This window comes from Emys orbicularis, chromosome 20, assembly GCF_028017835.1.
Source record: "Emys orbicularis isolate rEmyOrb1 chromosome 20, rEmyOrb1.hap1, whole genome shotgun sequence".
Taxonomy (NCBI): Eukaryota; Metazoa; Chordata; order Testudines; family Emydidae; genus Emys; species Emys orbicularis.
Window position 1 is genome coordinate 20,921,620 of NC_088702.1, and position 18,830 is coordinate 20,940,449.

Genomic DNA, 18,830 nt, shown 5'->3' on the forward strand with positions numbered 1-18,830 from the left:
CTCGGGGCAACGCGTATGCACTCCGCCCTCAGGGCCCGCCCTCACCACCAAGTTGAGTTGCCCTACACCCCATTCAAGCGAAGGCTCATGTAGGGGCGGGATTTGATGTCTGTCACTCGAGGAAAGTAACAAATAGGCTGGGAGATTGGGCAAGAGGAATGGAGATCGAAGCCAATAGTCTGAGGGAGGAGGCGGGTTTAAGGATTTTTATCCAATAGGATTAAGAAGGAGGCTGGATTGACAGTGACACAGTATCCAATGGGATTGGAGAGAAGGCAGTCCCGAGTATTATTCATCTAATTGGATATTAATAAAGGTGGGATTATGTCGGAGAATTAGCCAATGGCGTTATGGAGGAGACGAGGAGAGTGCACCGAGAACCAATGAGTATAGAAAATGGGCGGGAGGAAGGTGTGGCATTAACCAATAATAATTCAGATGATTGGTTAAACTCTCAACCAATAGGATTCCAGTCCAGATTCGGGTGCCAGCCAATGGCGTGACAGGAAGGGCGAGGCTAGTGCCAAATCAGCCAATGAACTGCGACAATAGGCGGGACTATAGTCGCCGCCAGCCAATGAGCGCGGAGCCGCCCCTGCAAAGCGGCCGAGGCCACCCCGCGTTTTCCTTAGTGCCGGAGCTGGGAGCTAAAATGGCGGCCGCCGATGGAGATGACTCGCTGTACCCTATTGCGGTGCTGATCGACGAGCTGCGCAACGAGGACGTCCAGGTGCTGGCCGGGGCTGGGGAGGCCGGGCCGCGGCCGGCGGGGGAAGGCTGGGCTGCGGGGAGCCGCACGGCGAACGGAGACCGGGTTCCGGCGTCCAATCACAGGCCGCCTCTCATCCCCAAAGCCGCGCTGCGGGCGTGAGAGGAGACGCCTGATTGGATGGGAGTGCCACATTGGGCTGACTGGGAGTCTGGGGGCCAATGTGTGTGTGCGGGGTTGTCTGACCCCCCCCCCCCCCCACCACCACCACCTCTGTGGGTCAGATGAGATATGGCCGCTGATTGGCTGAACGTCTCCCCCATTCATTCCAGTGGGGCCTCTCTTCTCCCTGGGATCAATGAACCCTGACCCCTGATTGGCTGTGGGGTGCCCGTAGAGCCAATCATGGGGTTTGGCTCACGTGACCTGGGGTGTGGTGCGAAGGGGTGCCTGACGGGCTCCTTCCCAGGTATATCCCCTATAGCCAATCACAGGCCATGCCTTAGCCCCCAAGGGTGGGGTGGATGACAAGAGGTTGCTGATTGGCCAGATTTGGGGGAGGTGGGGGGACATGGTATACTGGGGAGTCGGGGAGCCAATCAGAGAGGTTCTTAAAAGCGTATTTTGCAGGCTATACCCTGATATACCACTGAGCGGGGGCTCCATGTGGGATTGGCCAAAGGGGGCTCCCCTGTGTTATATAGCGTGGGGGTGGGCCCTGTGAGAGCCAATCCTTAACCTCTCTCTGTGATTGGCTGGGGGAAGTTTCTGTCTTGGGGAGCGTGGTCTGTGGGAGCCAATCCCTGCCACTGGCCTGTGGTATATCTGGAAGTGACCTGTGGCAGCCAATCCTGGGTGTCCCCTAGGAGATGGTGAATGTGGCTGGCCTTGGCACACCCCAAGAGAGTGTGATTTACCACAGCCATTCTTAGGGCTTCCTTGTCATGAGTACCTTGTGATTGGTCCTTACTAGCCTCCTCCATGACTAATGCTGGCCAAAGCTTGTAAAAACCAATCTCAGGGCTCCCCTCAATGAGCTGCTGCATGCAAGTAGCTGGGAAAGGCTGTGGTGTGGTGGGGGCATGCCCCCCAGGGGACCAATACTGGGATTAGCCTAGGAAGCAGCTGTGTGATTGGCTGGAAAAGTTCCATATAACCATGGTATATATGGAGAGAGGGCACAATCCTCTGATCTCTTCCTTTTTGGGGGAGGGGGGCTCGGGCTTGGTTCACGGGGTGCTCTGGTAGCTTATGAGCTCAGGCTAAGGATGAGGGTGGTGGGGGATGGAGGATATGGGAGCAGAGGTGAGGGGGTTGTCTGGGGGGCTGGGGGGGGGGGTAATTTGATCAACATATGGCATTTTAGGACTGCCACAGGGCTCTAAGCCAGGGGTGGGCAAACTTTTTGGCCCGAGGGCCACATCTTGGTATGGAAATTGTATGATGGGCCATGAATGCTCAAGAAATTGGGGGTTGGGGTACAGGAGGCGGTGAGAGCTTTGGCTGGGGGTGTGGGCTCTGGGGTGGGGCCAGAAATGGGGAGTTCAGGGTGTGTGTGGGGGGCCTCTGGGCTGGGTGAGGGCTCCGGCTGGGGATGAGGGGTTGAGGGTGCAGGAGGGTGCTCCGGGCTGGGACCGAGGGGTTCGGAGGGTAGGAGGGGGGATCAGGGCAAGGGGTTGGGACATGGGAGAAGATCAGGGGTGCAGGCTCCTGGCGGCGCTTGCCTCAAGGAGCTCTTATTCGGAAGCATGGCCTGGCAGCTCTGCACATTGTCCTGTTTGCAGGCACTGCCCCTTCAGCTCCCATTGGCCATGGTTCCCGGCCAATGGGAGCTGCGGGCACGGCGCTTGGGGCAGGGGCAGCATGTGGATCCCCCTGGCTGCCCCTACGTTTAGGAGCCGGAAGGGGGACATGCCGCTGCTTCCGGGAGCCTTGCGGACTGGGGCAAGCCCTGAACTCCGCTCCCTGGCGGGAGCTCGAGGACCAAATTAAAACGTCTGGAGGTCTGGATGCTGCTCCTGGGCCGTAGTTTGCCCACCCCTGCTCTAATCACATACCTGTGGGGATGTACTGGGGGTGGGGTGTCTGTTCTATGACAGGGCCTTTTCTACCTGGCTATCTCCGGGGTGTGGCTCCCAGGGTGGGTATATCAGGCAGAGTAGGACTGGCCAGACAGGATGCCCCAGTGGTGACACAGCAGAAGGGGTGTGGGAGTAGATCTTGTGAGGGGGAGGGGCTCTGGGCTGCATGTGGGGGGAAGTGTGATTTAGGGGTTGGAGCAGAGGGAGGCCTGAGAGCCAGGATTTCTGGGTTCTCTCCCTGGCTCTGGAAGGGGAGTGGGGTCTAGTGCATTAGATCACACGACTCCTGGGTTCTGTTCCCTTCTGAATGTGAACATTGGCCCAACTTCTATGGGGAGTGGTGGCTGTGTAGCTTGGAAGGGGGACCAACCTTCTCAGGGATTGCCTGGATTAGTCAGGAGGGTGTTAAACTAGTAACGAAAGGGGAGGATAAAAAGAGGGAAGATACGAGCCCTGAGCTCAGAATTGAGGTGTTGAGAACAAAATTAATCAAGGAACTGAAGGGCGTGAAGAGAAGAAATTCTTGACTTGCCTTTACTGCAATGCTAGGCACCTGGGTTACAAACCAAAGGAATTGGAATTACTTGTTTATGAGCAAAAGCTCAATCGAGGTGGTATTATTGTATCCCGGCGGGATGATTTGCACAACTGGAATGTTAATATCAATGGTCATAAACCAGTGGTTTTCAGCCTGTGGTCCACAGATCCCTGGGGGTCCGCAGACTGTTTAAGGGGTCAGCGAAAGGTGGTTGTTACCATAGAACGGTGGTTTTCAACCTGTGGTCCATGGTTCCCTGGGGGCCTGCGGACTATGGCTAAGATTTCCGAAGGAGTCCGTACTGCCATTTGAAAATTTTTAGGGGTCCACAAATGAAAAAAGGTTGAAAACCCCTGTTATAAACTATTTAGGAAGGATCGAGTGGGCAGGAGGGGAGGGGCACTGTCAAAATGCCATCACCTGTTTCTGAATCACTGATAACTCGGAAGAAAATGATCTTGAATGCTTATGGATAAATGTTCTAACAGAGGAAGCACAAGATGCTATATTAGTTGGGGTTTACTATAGACCACACTGGGGAACAGGAGGACAGATCTATAATGTGCAGGGGAAAAGTGTGAGATCCTGAGGGGCTTCAATCTGATTGACGTATGCTGGAGTGCTCAGGCTGCCATTAAACATCCTTGGAATTTAGAAGTTAGAGGACCATTTCCTAACTCAAAAAGGGTTGCATCCAACGTGGGGGAATTCTATATTAGAGACCTAAAAACTAGTGGTAACTTAGGTGGGAGTGATCATGACTTGATCACATTTATAATGTACAAACAGACCAGTGAAAGCCAGACCAGTGAGAGATTTTATTTGGTGCTTTAAAAGGGCCAGTTTCACAAAGCCAAAAACAATTGAGCCAAATCAACTGGGAAGGGGGGGGAATTGAATTAGGAAATGTGACTGATAATGAAGCATTGTTTTTGAACCCCACTGGATGCCTGAAAAGCCCCAATCAAGGAAGAGAGCCGTATTGGTTTAAAAAAACAAAACAAAAACCCGATGTGGTTTAGAAGGAAAGTGAAGGCAGCTATAAAAAATGAAATATATATAGCAGCAGAAGAAAGGGGAACTGTAGAAAATTGAGAAGGGAAGCAAAGGGACACAAGAAGAAATGTGTGTCCAGAAGTGTAATCGCTGCCCTTTGACGGTCTCTTGCATGTCATCAGTGCTGTTCCCAGCAGGGCAGGGGCCAATATCAAAAAAGTTGCCCTCAGGAGGGAGGTCTGAGGTAGCCGCAGTCAGAGGTCAAGAGCTGAAATCAATTCCTGTCCCAGCAGCGATGCTCATGTGGCTACAGGGTTGATAAAGAGTGATGTGTTTTTATTTTGTTTAAATTAGAATAGTTTTTTTCAAATAAATTTGCTTAAATGAAATGAGTTTTATATGTTTAATATGTTCAGGCCTGAACTAAGGAGTCTCCTAAAACTTTTAAATAAAAAACAAATGCTGAATCTGTGCGTCTGTCGCAAACTTTGACTGAAAGGCTGCTTTTCTGTATAACGAAAGAATTGGGGGAAACATCGAACTTTTGCGGTTAAGCTCTGTAAATATGCCTCAGTAGGTCATCTACTGTATTAAGGACTTGCTCCTGTGGGGAACCGAGGACTTGCACTTCTGTGTGAGAGATTATTTAGTACAAATAAATTGTACATACTGTTTTGTGTGTGTAATTAAATTCCACTCGCCGTCCTAATGCATCTCCACATAAATCACGAGAAAGACGTGAATTAGCTAGTGAACGAGCCACGGATCAGTCACTTTTTCTAACTTACTACAAATGTCATTAATAAGCATCTGAAAATACTGTGCTCTAGAATTGCTTAAATCAATGTATATAGTTAGTGTCCCCTCCTAAGCAGCAAAAAGATGTACCAAGTCTAGGCTGACGGCCCCATTTAGCTGTAATTGACGTATTTTAATGGTCCCATCAACCAGGGCAAATGTGCCTTTCTTTAGAACATCACTGCAGTCCAAATGGAAAAGTTGATTAAACTTGATGATTGAAATCGAGGCTTCCCACCTGGCGATTTAAACCACGATTTAAAGCGAGGCAATTGAAATCACCCAGTGGAAAGCCTGCATTGCAAATTGCCTTTAAATCGCCAAGTGGGAAGCCTCGATTTCAGTGGCGATTCAGATCGCCAGGGGCTGACCTAGGTTTTAGCCCAGAGTCCCCCTCCCCTGTCCACACCGGTCTCCTGGTTCTCACCCACTCTCTTCTCCACACAGCTGCGTCTCAACAGCATCAAGAAACTCTCCACCATCGCTTTGGCCCTCGGCGTGGAGAGGACCCGCAGCGAGCTCCTGCCTTTCCTCACAGGTAACCAGAGGGCTCCAAACTGGCCTCCAGGACTCCTGGGTTCTCTCCCCGGGTCTGGGAGGGCAGTCGGGCTAGTGGGTTAGAGCAGGGGGCTCTGGGAGTCAGGACTCCTGGGTTCTACCCTCACTTTGACCTCCGATCTCTGTGCTTCTTAAATGGTGGATAGCAACACCCAGCACTGGTGGCGGAGGGCAGGGCTGTTGGGGGGGGGGGGGGGCTTTGCAGGGCAGGAGCGTGGGCTGTGGGCTTTCCACCCCCCATCAGGGCTGGAGCGGGCTCTGGAATGCTTCTGCTGAAACCCTGTGTCCAGGTGAGTCGGGGAGACAGCGCCCTGTGTGCAGTCAACTAGCGGCTCTCGATTCCCCTCTGAACCCACGTGTCTGGCTTTCGAAGGCGTTCGCCGCCTCGTCCTCTCCCTGCTCACCCGCCGCTTCTCTTGCAGACACGATTTACGATGAGGACGAGGTGCTGCTGGCTCTGGCTGAACAGCTGGGGACCTTCACCGCTCTGGTTGGGGGACCCGAATATGTGCACTGCTTATTGGTAGGTCAGACACCTGCCACCTAGGGCATGGAGTCTCATCATAGGGGCACTGGGGGGGTCAGGACACCTGGGTTCTGTTCCCAGCTCTGGGAGGGCAATGGGGTCTAGTGGGTTAGAGTGGGGGTGGGGGGAGCTTGGAGTCAGGACGCCTGGGTTCTCTCCCCAGCTCTGGGAGGGGAGTGGGGTGTTGTGGGTTAGAGTGGGGGGGAGCTGGGAGCCAGGACTCCTGGGTTCTCGCCCCACTCCAAGCAGGGGTGGAATCAGTCCAGTCCCCATCTCACTGCCCCCCGCAGCCCCCCCTGGAGAGCCTGGCGACGGTGGAGGAGACGGTGGTCCGAGACAAGGCGGTGGAGTCGCTGCGCGCCATCTCCCACGAGCACTCGCCCTCGGACCTGGAGGGACACTTCGTGCCCCTGGTGAAGCGCCTGGCGGGGGGCGACTGGTTCACCTCCCGCACCTCGGCCTGTGGCCTCTTCAGCGTCTGCTACCCTCGCGTGTCCAGCTCGGTCAAGGCAGAGCTCCGGCAGTGAGTGAAGCCCCTATGGGGCCGATCGCGCAACTGGGGGAGACCCTCGCAGGGCTGAATGCAGGGCTGGGTGAGAGCCCCTGGGTCAGTGGGAACCCCCGTGGGCTGATCACAGGGCTGGAAGGGATCCCAGGTCCGTGGGACAAGTCCCTGTTATCTCTCATAGTCCCCTTCATAAATGGGATCACTCTCCAACACATACTCACACACTCCCTCCACTCCAATTGGAGGCAGTTGAGATTCACCCTCCTTTGACTGGTCTGATCCGGGGCAGGATACCAGGCTAGACGAGCCCATGGGGCTGATCTGGAGTGGCAGGGAGGGGGTGGAATACTGGGCTAGATGGGGGCCCCTGTGGCTGAACTGCGGTGACAGGGAGGAGCGTCTTACTCCCCCGTCTCTGGCAGGTACTTCCGGAACCTGTGCTCTGACGACACCCCCATGGTGAGGCGGGCGGCAGCCTCCAAGCTGGGCGAGTTCGCAAAGGTCCTGGAGCTGGAGCATGTGAAGGGCGAGATTATCCCCATGTTCTCCAACCTGGCCTCCGACGAGCAGGTGAGAGCCGCGCAGGGGAGGGGGCTGGGACCAGGATTCCTGGGTTCTCTCCCTGGTTCAGGGAGGGGAGTGGGGCCTAGTGGGTTAGAGCAGGGGGACTGGGGCCCAGGACTCCTGGGTCCTCCTCCTGGCTCTGGGAGGGGAGTGGGGTCTGGCGTTAACCCATCCCTGCCTCTCTCCCGCAGGACTCGGTGCGCTTGCTGGCCGTGGAGGCTTGCGTCAATATCGCTCAGCTCCTGCCCCAGGAGGACCTGGAGTCCTTAGTGATGCCCACGCTACGGCAAGCGGCCGAGGACAAATCATGGCGGGTCCGGTACATGGTGGCTGATAAGTTCACAGAGGTGAGTGCTGCTTCCCTCCTCGCTCCAATGATCTGTGGTGACCTAATGTTGCGTGGGCTAGCAGGGGGCTGTGGGTCGGGAGTGAGGGGCACTGGCAGAGCTTTGGGGGTGGGGGGAGCCCAGGGCTGGGACTGCCAGTGGGGCTTGAGATCTGTGCACAGTGTCCATGCTTGTCAATTTCCCTTGTGCTGAAATTGACGGGCTGTTGATCTGATGACTCCCCATCTGTCTGGAGCCCGGATCCCTGGAACGCTCTGACCTGTGGATCCCCTGCTGACCCACTGCCCTTCCCCCACAGCTCCAGAAAGCCGTAGGGCCTGAAATCACCAAGACCGACCTGGTGCCGGCTTTCCAGAACCTGATGAAGGACTGCGAGGCCGAGGTGCGGGCTGCTGCCTCCCACAAGGTCAAAGGTCAGCCTTGGTGCCCCCTCTGTCCATGTGGGAGGTTGGGATCACCCTCTGGAAGGACCAGAACAATCTCTACAGCCAGTGGGGGTCATTGGGGGGAGGAATCTTTGGGTGGTAGGGTGGATGGGGGTTGTGGGTGAGGCTGAGTGTGTGGGATATAGTCTCCCCCAGGGACTGGCTGGGAACCCCATGGCCGGAGCCCTGGATAATTGGCTGGAGCTGGGATGGTCATGCCGGTCTCATGGACTGGAGGGGGCGGTCCTGCCCTGCCGGGTGGGGGGTATTGATCTCAGCTGATCCTGGCCCCTTGCGGGGGGGTCTTATGGGGAGGGGAATGGATGGTGGGTATGATCCTGGCCCTTCCCTTGCTGGGGGGAGATTTGGGAGGGAACAAATAGACTTGGGGAGAGAAAGGGTGGGGGGAGGGGGAGAAGGTCGCTTGCTGCATGTCTGAACTCCCGTCCCCTGTGCCCTGCGCCAGGCTCCTGAAGCAGCTGGCCCCACCCCCCATGGGAACTGCTTCCCCCTCGTTAACCCCTCGCCCTGTTCACCATCTGCCCTCCCCAGAGTTCTGCGAGAACCTGTCGGCCGACTGCCGTGAGAACGTCATCATGACCCAGATACTGCCCTGCATCAAGGTACGGGGCGGGGGCTCGGCCTGATCCCCTTGCTGCGGGCATCCCCCCCTGCAGGGGAAGTGTGGGTGGGTGGCAGGGGAGCATAGGGGCACAATGGGGCAGGGGTAAGCATGGTGTGGTGGGAGGAGGGTGTGAGAATGGGGGACACAGGATGTGGTGGAAGGGCAGGGGAGCATGGGGGAAGGGCATAAGGGGATATAGGGGGAAGGGGTCAGGGGTGCCACCAAGGACAGGAGTGTGATGGGGTGGAGGGTTTTGGGGGTGGAGGAGGCATGGGGGGCTTAAGGGGCATACAAGGGGTTGTGGGGGGTGGCCCCAGCAGCTCACAGTGCCATGAGGCCGTCGTCAGTCCATCTGAATTAACCCCCCCTCCCTTTCCCCCCTGAGCAGGAGCTGGTGTCAGACGCCAATCAGCACGTCAAGTCGGCGCTGGCCTCCGTCATCATGGGGCTGTCACCCATCCTGGGCAAGGACAACACCATCGAGCACCTGCTGCCGCTCTTCCTGGCCCAGCTCAAGGACGAGGTGAGCGCCCCACCCCAGAGGTGGCTGCATTTCGGGGCCACTGTGCTGTGCTCCTGTCTTGTTGGTAGCGATTTTTCTCTTTGGGAAGAGATCTCAGTGGGGTTTAGAGATTAGAGCAAGGGGAGCTGGGAGCCAGGACTCCTGGGTTCAATTCCTGGCTCTGGGAGGGGAGTGGGGCCTAGCTGTGCGGGGATGGGAGCACAGGACTCCTGGGTTTTGGCTCTGGGAGGGGAGTGGGCCCCAGTGGTTACAGCCTTGGGGAGCTGGGAGCCAGGACTCCTGGGTTCCATCTTGTGTAGAAAGCCTTTGCTCTGAGCTCTGCCCCTCCCCCCAGTGCCCTGAGGTTCGGCTCAACATCATCTCGAACCTGGACTGCGTCAACGAGGTGATCGGCATCCGGCAGCTGTCGCAGTCGCTGCTGCCGGCCATCGTGGAGTTGGCCGAGGATGCCAAGTGGCGCGTCAGGCTGGCCATCATCGAGTACATGCCCCTGCTGGCTGGGCAGCTGGTAAGGAAGCCATGGGGAGCGTGGGGGCTTCGGGATCAAAGGCCCGGCTGGTGGTGTCTCTCTTGCTAAGCAGGGAAATGCCTGGTCAGGATTTGAATGAGAGTGTTCAGGCTTCCCACTTGGTCAGGACTGGCCCCGGTGCCCCAGCGTAGCACTAGGGGGCGGGGTGGGGGCTCTCCCCTGGCAGTCAGGGCTAGCCCCGATGCCCTGGGTGGTGCTAGGGGGCACTGTGGTGCAGGGAGCTCAATTCATCAGACCTGGGGTTGCTGGGAGTTAGGACTCCTGGGTTCTCTCCCCAGCCCTGGGAGGGGAGTGGGGTCTAGTGGGTTAGAGCAGGGGTCCTGGGAGACAGGACTCCTGGGTTCTCTCCACCAGGAGCATCTCATCTGTGAAATAAGAACAGTGCCTGTTTTCCAGGGGCCCCGTCTCTCCCACAAGGTCCCGGGTCTGGCACAGAGTTCCAGGACTAACAGTCTCTTCCTTTCCAGGGAGTGGAGTTCTTTGACGAGAAGCTGAATTCCCTGTGCATGGCTTGGCTGGTGGATCATGGTGAGTGTCGCTCAGGGGACCCGCCCTCCCAGGGCTCCCCCCCGTGGCCAGTGCTGGCTCCAGGGCCCTTGGTTTGAGTGGGGACTTCACCGCTGCAGGGTGGAGCCCCATAACTCTGACCGAGCAATGATGCATCGTGGGAGATGGGCTCCAAGGTCCTAGAAGGCGAAGGCTGGTCTTGACTCACGCAGAGGGCTGGGTGTCCGGGTTCCTGGCTGTGCCACGGACTGGGGTGTAACCTCCAGCAAGTCGTGGGTGTGCTTAGAAATCAAGGCTCCGACTCCTTCCTTTGTTCGTTTAGACTGCGCTCTTCAGGGCCAGAGCTGTCTGGCGGTGTCTGAGCAGCGCCTGGCACTACAGAGGCTGTGCATCCTACTCGAATACAAACAAATTAACCTTCACTGATGAATTGCCCTTTTGGTCTGTTGACTTATAAGGGCTCCCAGATCCTCTGCTTGGGGTTTTATAGCCGCATCCACTTGATCCTAGCTGTCATAGCCACATGACACTGACAAGATCTAGGTCACTTTCCCCCAGGGAAATCCAATTAACAAGAGTCTGGTCAGTTTCAGGACAGCTTTGCAGTTGACTAGGCTCTTCAGCTGTGTATCTCAGCTCCATGCTATGGGGTGAGCAAGACGTAGTCCGTTTTACTCTGCCACTGCTCTGGAAGGGGATGGGGGGGCTCTGCAGGGGGAAACCACTCCTGAAAGGGGTTATGTGGGGGGCGGGGGAGGTGAGAATTCCCCTCAGCTGCAGGGCAGTGGGTGGGACAGAGGGCTAGAAATGTAGCATCCTAGGCCTGCGTGTGTGATTCCGCTTGGGGTGAAAATGGTGGGGCATCCTCAGCTCTAGGGCACCCCTTGTGTCTGGACATGGCATTGCATAAGACTTTGCCTCTTGTACCCTACACGTCCCCCTCCGGTGGCTGTTTCCAGTCCCGGCTGGGGTCTTCTCCCAACTCCATCTCTGGGGAGTCGGTGGCTCGGGTCTCCGCCTGTCACTTCACTCCCCTTCCGAGATAGCAAAAGGTCCTGCTTAGAGCCCAACACAGGTGCCTAAATTAATAGTTCAGCCCCTCTCGGGCTCCACTGAAATCCTCTTCTGCTTTGCCTGGCCCAGCATCTCTCGCCTTGCGTCTTCCCCAGCAACATTCTCCCGCTGCTTCCCTTCGCCAGTGACTCGTGCAGGTCATCTCCTCCTGGTCCGTGTGGGCCCTGTCTCGGGACTCCACCCCCCCCCCCCCCACTCTCCCCAGAGCCTGCTCTGCTTCCTGGGGGTGGCTCAGTCTGGCTTCCTCAGGTTCTTCTCAGAGGGGAACCACCTTCTCCCCACCAGATAAATTCCTGTGAGAAGTAAGGCCCAGGTCCAGACTGGAGGCCTCTCTGGAAGATGCTCTTAGCCACACACAAGTTGAAGGACTCAACCCGGGGGGAGCTGGAGGAAATGGAACAGCCTGCGCTATGCGGCGATCACACCGGATGATCTAATTCCGCACTTCTGGACTTGGATCATGCAAAAATCCCAGCTCTTGTTTAAGAAGAACAGCCACTTCTTGGCCACGAGAAACCCTGAGCCGTGGGGATTTCTAATGGCATCTGATGGGGATTATTCTGGACAGTCAGTAGCTCTTGCCTGGCAGGGAAAGCTGAAGCAGAAGGTGCCAGTGTTTTAAATGAGAATTCCCAAAAACATAGAGGGAAACCTCGACAAAGATTGTGTTTTCCTCAGTGTTTTGTGGGGCGACTGCCGAAAATGGGGAATAAACAGGGCACCTGGTGAACGTGGGCTGGTGGGGGCAGGGTGAATTGTAACCCCTGAAGACTCAAAATCCAGAGGGTGACTCTTCCTAGCCCAGATCCCAGGGTGGAGGGATCGGGGTTAGCGTGCCGCTGTTGGTAGCCAGCAGCCAGGATTGGCCCAGAGCCCCGGCCACCCCTGGTGATGCGTTTTCTCCTCCCTTCCCAGTCTACGCCATCCGGGAGGCAGCCACCAGCAACCTGAAGAAACTGGTGGAGAAATTCGGCAAAGACTGGGCCCACGCCACCATCATCCCTAAAGTGCTGGCCATGTCTAACGACCCCAACTACCTGCACCGCATGACCACGCTCTTCTGCATCAATGTGAGTGCCCCTCTGGGGGCAGGGGGAGCCCAGACGCCTGGGGTGGGGGGGTCTAGGGGTTAGACCGGGGGGGCTGAGAGCCAGGACTCCTGGGTTCTCTTCCCAGCTCTGGGAGGGAAATGGGGTCTAGGGGTTACTGCTGGGAGCCAGGACTCTTGGGTTCGACTCCTGTTTTGCGTGATCGGCACAGATTCAGCGCTGGCATAACGCTCTCCCCCTGCCCCCCAGGTGCTTTCGGAGGTGTGCGGGCAGGAGATCACCACCAAACACATGCTGCCCACTGTGCTGCGCATGGCGGGCGATGCCGTGGCCAACGTCCGCTTCAACGTGGCCAAGTCCCTGCAGAAAATAGGACCAATCCTGGACAACAGGTACAGCCAAGGGGCGGGGCCAGGCCAGGCCAGGGGCCGTGGCACTGCGCAGGGTTGGATGGGGGAGGGGAGGGGAGCTTGGGATCTGCTAGGGGAGTGGGGATGGTGGAGGCAGGGCTGGGGGCACCGGGGCGGGGGGGAGAGGCAGGACTCTCAGCTGCCGTTCGCCTCCACATGAGCAGCTGCGATGGGAGGGGGGGGGGGAATTCCCCGGGCCAGGGTTCCAGTCTGCTCTGCCCCCCATGTCTCTTGCTCTGTGGGTCCCTCTAACTGCCCCACTGCACCCCGCAGCACCCTGCAGAACGAGGTGAAGCCCGTGCTGGAGAAGCTCACGCAGGACCAGGACGTTGACGTCAAATACTTCGCACAGGAGGCCCTGACCGGTACGGGGAGGGGCTGGGGTCGGGTTGCACGCTCAGCCCCCTGGGGCCCTCCCTCTTGGAGGGCACGGGGTGTCGTTGGGCCCTGCCCGACTGATCCAGCCTCGGGCCCTGTGTGGTGTGGGGGTGGGGGGTGTTAGGCGAGGTCTGTAATCATTACCTCCTGTCACCAATCCTCCCCAGCTGTGGGGGGACTCAGACCTGCTGGGAGCATGGGGTTTGGGGGTGTCTTGGTCAAAGACCCCTTCTCTGCTGTGTGCGGTGGGGTGACCGTAGCAGGGGGCTCCTTTATGGAGCGGGGAGACATCCAAGTGGTGTTGGGGTTCAAAGGGGAGGTTCCAGATGTCCTCTTCTCCCCCCGGGGCAATCAGCAGCCCCCCCATGTCTGAGTGGGTTCCCTGCTCCCCTCTGATCGGGCTCTGCCTTGACCCCCTCCCCCACGTCAGATATGGGGCAGCATTATATGATTAGGGCTCTGTTGGGGTGGGGGCTTCTGGGTTTCCCCCTCTCTGACCCAAGTGTGGGGGGTGCCTTGGGGATACCCCATCTGGCTTCTGGGATTCTCCAGTTGTGGGGGGATGGGCCTGCAGGGAGAACCCCCCATCCGGAAAGGTGGGGAGGGCCTCTGGGTCTGAGAGCCGTGGCCCTGTGATCTGACCCCCTCTCTCTCTCTCCTCCCCACAGTGCTGGCGCTGGCCTGACCCCGAGGATGTGCCCTGTCGTCTCCCTAACCTCCAGCCGCCGTCGGCCCCTCGCTCCCCGGCCCCTCCCCAAGCCTCTGTGCATGTGTGTGAACCCCTGTTGTGTGGGGGTGCCCGACGGCCCAATACAGACACCCCCCCATATTCCGATCAGCCCCCTGCTCGCCAGGGCATCACTGCCCTTCCCCCCTCCAACAGTTCATCTCCCGCCTGGTCACTCACCAGGGGTGCAGCACTCAGCCCCCCAGTATTCCCCCCCACTCAAACACTGCAGTTTGGGGGGCTGCTCGTTGCTCCCTGAGTCCCCCATCCCTGCGCTGCCTCTCCCTCTGGATGGCTCGTTGCATCCCTTCTCAGCAGCTTCGCCCCTCCAGTCCCTGCCCACCATGTGATCTGAGTGTGAGGGGCACAGGAGGAGATGGGGGTGGGGAGGGGAATTGGGGCAGGGCTGCTTTCAGCTGGTTTTATGGAAGGCTCTGTCCCTAGCTGGCGGCAGCTTGTACTATTCCACAGCCACCCGCGTCCCTGCTCTCCTCCGTCTGTTTTCTCACTCTCCCCTCCGCTGAAATCCGCCTCGTTCTCCTCTTCCCCTGCAGCATTAAACGCCCTCTAGACTCAGCCTTGCCATCCTAGGCCCCCTTCCCTCCCAGAGAGCCCCCCATAGCTCTGAGGGGGGGTTAGTAAATAGTGCTCGCCCCCCAAAATCAAAACCCCGAACCGCCTCTCCCCCGGGGCAAGTTGTAAGCAGAGAAGAGACCAAACCTCCCTGTGGAAACAGGTTTCTTTAAGGTCAGTTTTGGCGCTGGTCAGTTTCACGCTGGAGGGGCGGGGGTCTCCTTTGTCAGTTTCACCTCTGGGCAGGTTCATGCTGGCAGGCGTCCGCCTGATGCCAGCCTTAGGGAGGCTGCAAACGCTTCTCAGCCGTGGGGCAAAGGGCTTTCAAATCCAAATGCTGGAGCCTGAAACCCCCTGGGGCGATCTCTCCAGGGCGTGAGATGCTGATTAGAACATGGGGCGGGGGGGGGGGGCGTGTAGCAGCAGGTCAGCCGACATTCTCAAATCCTCTCTGCTCATCAACCCTCACAAGGGTCTGAGCCCCCTTCCCCAGCCCCCATGGGGAGCTGGGTTGGGAGAATTGAGCTGGGATTTTACAGGCAACGTTTGGGGTGGGGGAGGGGTCATGACCATGATCTGGGTCATGGGGGGATAAAATCTGCTCAGAGTTACCCCCGCTGAGAGGCCATGGGGTGAAGGAAAAGCCCCCACCCTTCAGGTGACTGGGCAGGAATTGGATCAGGATTTCCCCTGGGTTCTAGCCCCATGGCCGTCAGTCCTACTAAGTTCTCTGGGGTTGTGCCCCTCACCTGGAAGGGGCGGGGCATCACAGAGCTGTCTAGTGGGGAAATGGGATGGTCTCTTAAAGTCAAGGGGCGTTTGACCCCTCACACTCACCACGCAAACACCTGTGCCCCAGCGTGACCCTTCCCTTCGCTGCTGCCCTGGTGGTCATGCACTGAGCTAATACAAGGTGATCCCTACCCCCCCACCCTTTAACACAAGTCCCACCGTCCCCCCTCCTCCTCCACACCGTAAGTGAAATGTCACTTTCAAGCTAATGGGTTTTTTTGTGAAAACTTGTTTTATTATTTTTTCTTCTTCTCCATGATTAATAAAATGCTCGATCGTTCCTGCGTGGTTGTGGTGTGGACAGAGCCGCGTGGTTCTCGGGGCGGGGTGGAGGGTGGAGCAAAAGGATCTTAAAGTGCTGAAGCAACTTTAGGTGTGGGTGGGGTGCAGAGGCTGGTTATACGGGGATCCCTCACCTGCTGCTGAGATGCAGCCACCTCTGGGGTGGGGCACGGGCTGGTTATACAGGAACCCCTCATGTGGTGCTGAGATGCAACCAGCTCTGGGGTGGGGTAACTTTATCCAGCTCCAGAGCAAGGCAGCTGCGGCAGCTGAGACAGACTGTAATGGAAAATCCCGTGTCCCCGTGGGGACTTGTGGGTGGTGGAAAGGATTTGAGCTGGGGCAGGCAAGTCGAGGGCCTCAGGCCAAGCGCTGAGGGTTTTGTGACCCTTTCCCTGGAATTTGTCTCCTCCCAGACAAGTGCTGCAGTAGCCGGGGACCCCCTCTGAGCCAGCCAGTCCCCCAGCCTGGGGTGTGCCCCCTATAGGGGAAAGGGCCTATGTCCCATTCCCCGTCCCCCTGGGCCAGCTAGTCCCCCGGCCTGGGGTTGTGCCCCCTATAAGGGAAAGGGCCTGTGTCCCATTCCCTGTCCCCCTGAGCCAGCCAGTCCCCCAGCCTGGGGCTGCGCCCCTTAGAGGGGAAAGTCCCCTCCACAATCACCTGGAGATCAGCCTGTTAGGGTTAACAAATCCCTTCCTTCTCTCCCTGTAAGTACCGTGACTGTTGGGGGTAGAGACGGGTCTGTCACCCCTCGTGGGGCTCTTCGTACCCACAGCGGAGGCTGGCCCCTCCGGGAGAGCTGGCTGAGGTTTTCCAAAGGGCGGTGTCTGTGTCAGAAAACGCAGCTCGATTGAAATAGACACAAGCTGGGGAACGCGTCTGTTTAGAGACCATTCCCTGGCGGGGGAGGCGGGTTCGAATGGAATGGACCGAGCAGAGTTATTTCATTTCAAAATGACCCTTTTTTTTGGTTGCCGGATGGATTTGATGATTTTGCTATTTCTAAGACAGGAACCAAAGCAGCGACTGACCTGGGTTGGTTGTGCAATGGGGGAAATGGAAAGTCCAAAATGGGTTCTATTGGGTTTTTTTGTAATACATAAAAGGCAAACAAGTCCCCGTTTTTGTATTTTTTGGGGGGGATGGGGGCCAGTCATGTTTTGGCCAATAGTCTATTTTTATATGATAAACAATTAATTGGTATTTTATCAATTGTCTCAATGCACCCAAACCAACCTTGGGGTTCTTTTTTTCAGAAATGTTGTGGCGAGTTTCACAATCTGGTATCTTTATATATCTCTTTTGTTTCCATTTCGGAACCAAGTTGGAGGGATTTCCTTCCAAAGCGCACTTGTGCTTCCTGGCCAGCTCCCACCTGAGGCTGGTAGAGATCAGGCAGGACATGGGGCTTGAGATCTTGGTTCTAGCCACCTCTTTGCCCCCAGCCTAAGAGGAAAGGACCCGGGGTAGGTGACACGGCAAAATGTCCATGTCCCAGGCAGCATCTCTGGTTCATAAGGGGGAGAGTGCCCCCCAGCCCACTCCCTGAAGCACAGCACCCCCTAGCACCACACGGGCATCGGGGCCAGCCCTGACTGCCAGGGGAGAGCCCCCACCCGTCCCCCTGCAGCACAGCGCCACCTAGTGCTAGCCTGGGGCATCGGGGCCAGCCCTGGCTGCCAGGGGAGAGCCCTGCCCTGCTCCCTGCAGCACAGCGCCCCCTAGTGCCATGCTGGGCATCAGGGCCAGCCCTGACTGCCAGGGGAGAGCTCCCCCAGCCGGTTCCCTGCAGTAGGGCGGCTCCCCCTTCACACGTGGGTTGGTGGCGCCTCCTCGAAGGCTGCCTTGAAGGCCTGCACCAGCGGCCTCCGCACGGCGTCCTGGAACTCCCTCCCAGCAAAGACGTAGAGCAGGGGGTTGATGCAGCTGTTGAACATGGCCAGGCACTTGGAGAGAGGGATGGCCACCAGGCGCACGGCGCTGGGCATTTGGGCCGTGGAGATCCTGGCCAAGGCCAAGGCATGGTAGGGTGACCAGCAGAGGAAGAAGCAGAAGATGACTCTTGTGACCACCAAGAGGGGCTTGCTGGACTTGGCCAGCCTCTTTCGCCTCATGGCCACCACCAGGATGGAGTAGGACACGGAGATGACCACCAAGGGCAGGAGGAACTGAGAGAGGAAGATGAACACGGTCAAGATCTCGGCCTCTTGGCGCCTCCAATCTTGGAAGACATCCAGGTTGCTGCAGGAGCTCCGGTTCCTCTCGAAGGAGAGCTCGGAGAAGAGGAAGGAGCTGGGCACAAAGGTGGCCAGCGACAGGGCCCAGATAGCGGCGCAGGCCACCCAGCTGAGCCGCGGCGTGCGGTGATTGCGGCACCAGACCGGGGCCACCACTACCACACACCGGTCCACGCTGATGGCGCTGAGCAGCAGGACCCCACTGCAGAGGCTCAAGCCGAAGAGGCAGTTGGCCAACTTGCAGGCCACGGAGCCAAAGGGCCAGTCCAGATCCAGGGCCAGGTACAGGACGGTGACCAGGATCAGAGAGGTGGAGGCCACGTCGGCCACAGCCAGGTTGAAGAACCACACGGTGTTGGGGGTCCAGCGCAGCTTCCAGCCTGTGACCCACAGCACTGCCCCGTTCCCGGCCGCCCCCGCCAAGAAGATGAAGCCGAAGGCGACAGCCGTGGTGACCTTCATGGCCTGGCGCAGTGTGGCCTCCCCAGATGTGGCGTTGATGGGCAGCATCGCCCTGCTGAAGAGAGAGTGTAGGTTGTGAAAGGCCCTACACTTGGGTTCTCTCCCTGGGGGTAGGATGGGGGGCTGGGAGCCAGGACTCCTGGGTTCTATCCCTGACGCTGGGAGGGGAGTGGGGTCTGGTAGGTTAGAGCTGGCGGGGGCTGGGAGCCAGGACTCATTAACTGGGCCACAATTGAGGTCCCAGTCTCAGTTGAATGCTGGGATGATCCGAACCTCCACCCCCCACCATTACCCATGTACTAACTAAACTAATGGTTGTGGGCACTGTGTGTGTCCCTGCTGGAAGGAGTGTGTGTGTGTGTGTGTGTGAGAGAGAGAGAGAGAGAGAGAGAGAGAGAGAGAGACTGCTCCCCCCACCCCCGTCCCTCGCTCTAAGCCCCGCTCACTTAGTGACGCTAATGGGCGCAGTTGCATTGACCGCAGGCCCCCCTCCCTGCTTTGTTCCCAAACAACCAGCTGGGGCCAACGCTTCCATCCTAATGCGTCAATTTCCCAGCCCCGTGGGGGTGAGAGCTCAGCTGGGTGCTGTGCCGGCAGGGGGCCCAGGGGGCC

The 18,830-nt window shown here is 57.9% G+C and overlaps 2 protein-coding genes across 2 annotated transcripts; one reads left to right on the forward strand and one right to left on the reverse strand.

Annotated features, from left to right (window-relative positions):
• The first annotated feature begins 636 nt into the window (after nucleotides 1-636).
• Nucleotides 637-15,515, forward strand: PPP2R1A (protein phosphatase 2 scaffold subunit Aalpha). The gene is made up of 15 exons (XM_065419993.1): nucleotides 637-730; nucleotides 5,570-5,660; nucleotides 6,103-6,203; nucleotides 6,497-6,729; nucleotides 7,137-7,284; nucleotides 7,470-7,625; nucleotides 7,924-8,038; nucleotides 8,603-8,673; nucleotides 9,064-9,198; nucleotides 9,533-9,706; nucleotides 10,195-10,255; nucleotides 12,224-12,378; nucleotides 12,607-12,749; nucleotides 13,041-13,132; nucleotides 13,814-15,515. Exons 1-15 carry the CDS (start codon nucleotides 653-655, stop codon nucleotides 13,828-13,830), a joined length of 1,770 nt encoding a protein of 589 aa, XP_065276065.1. The 5' UTR covers nucleotides 637-652; the 3' UTR covers nucleotides 13,831-15,515.
• Nucleotides 15,516-17,327: 1,812 nt separating this feature from the next.
• On the reverse strand, nucleotides 17,328-18,266 carry LOC135892812 (chemerin-like receptor 1). Its single transcript, XM_065420608.1, has one exon. It carries the CDS (start codon nucleotides 18,264-18,266, stop codon nucleotides 17,328-17,330), a length of 939 nt encoding a protein of 312 aa, XP_065276680.1.
• Between the last annotated feature and the right edge of the window lie 564 nt (nucleotides 18,267-18,830).

Coding starts and splice junctions, on each gene's coding strand:
- PPP2R1A (XM_065419993.1), top strand. CDS start 653: ATGGCGGCCGCCGATGGAGATGACTCGCTGTACCCTATTGCGGTGCTG. Junction 6,204..6,496: donor AATATGTGCACTGCTTATTG/GTAGGTCAGACA, acceptor TGCCCCCCGCAG/CCCCCCCTGGAGAGCCTGGC. Junction 9,199..9,532: donor TGGCCCAGCTCAAGGACGAG/GTGAGCGCCCCA, acceptor CCCTCCCCCCAG/TGCCCTGAGGTTCGGCTCAA.
- LOC135892812 (XM_065420608.1), bottom strand. CDS start 18,266: ATGCTGCCCATCAACGCCACATCTGGGGAGGCCACACTGCGCCAGGCC.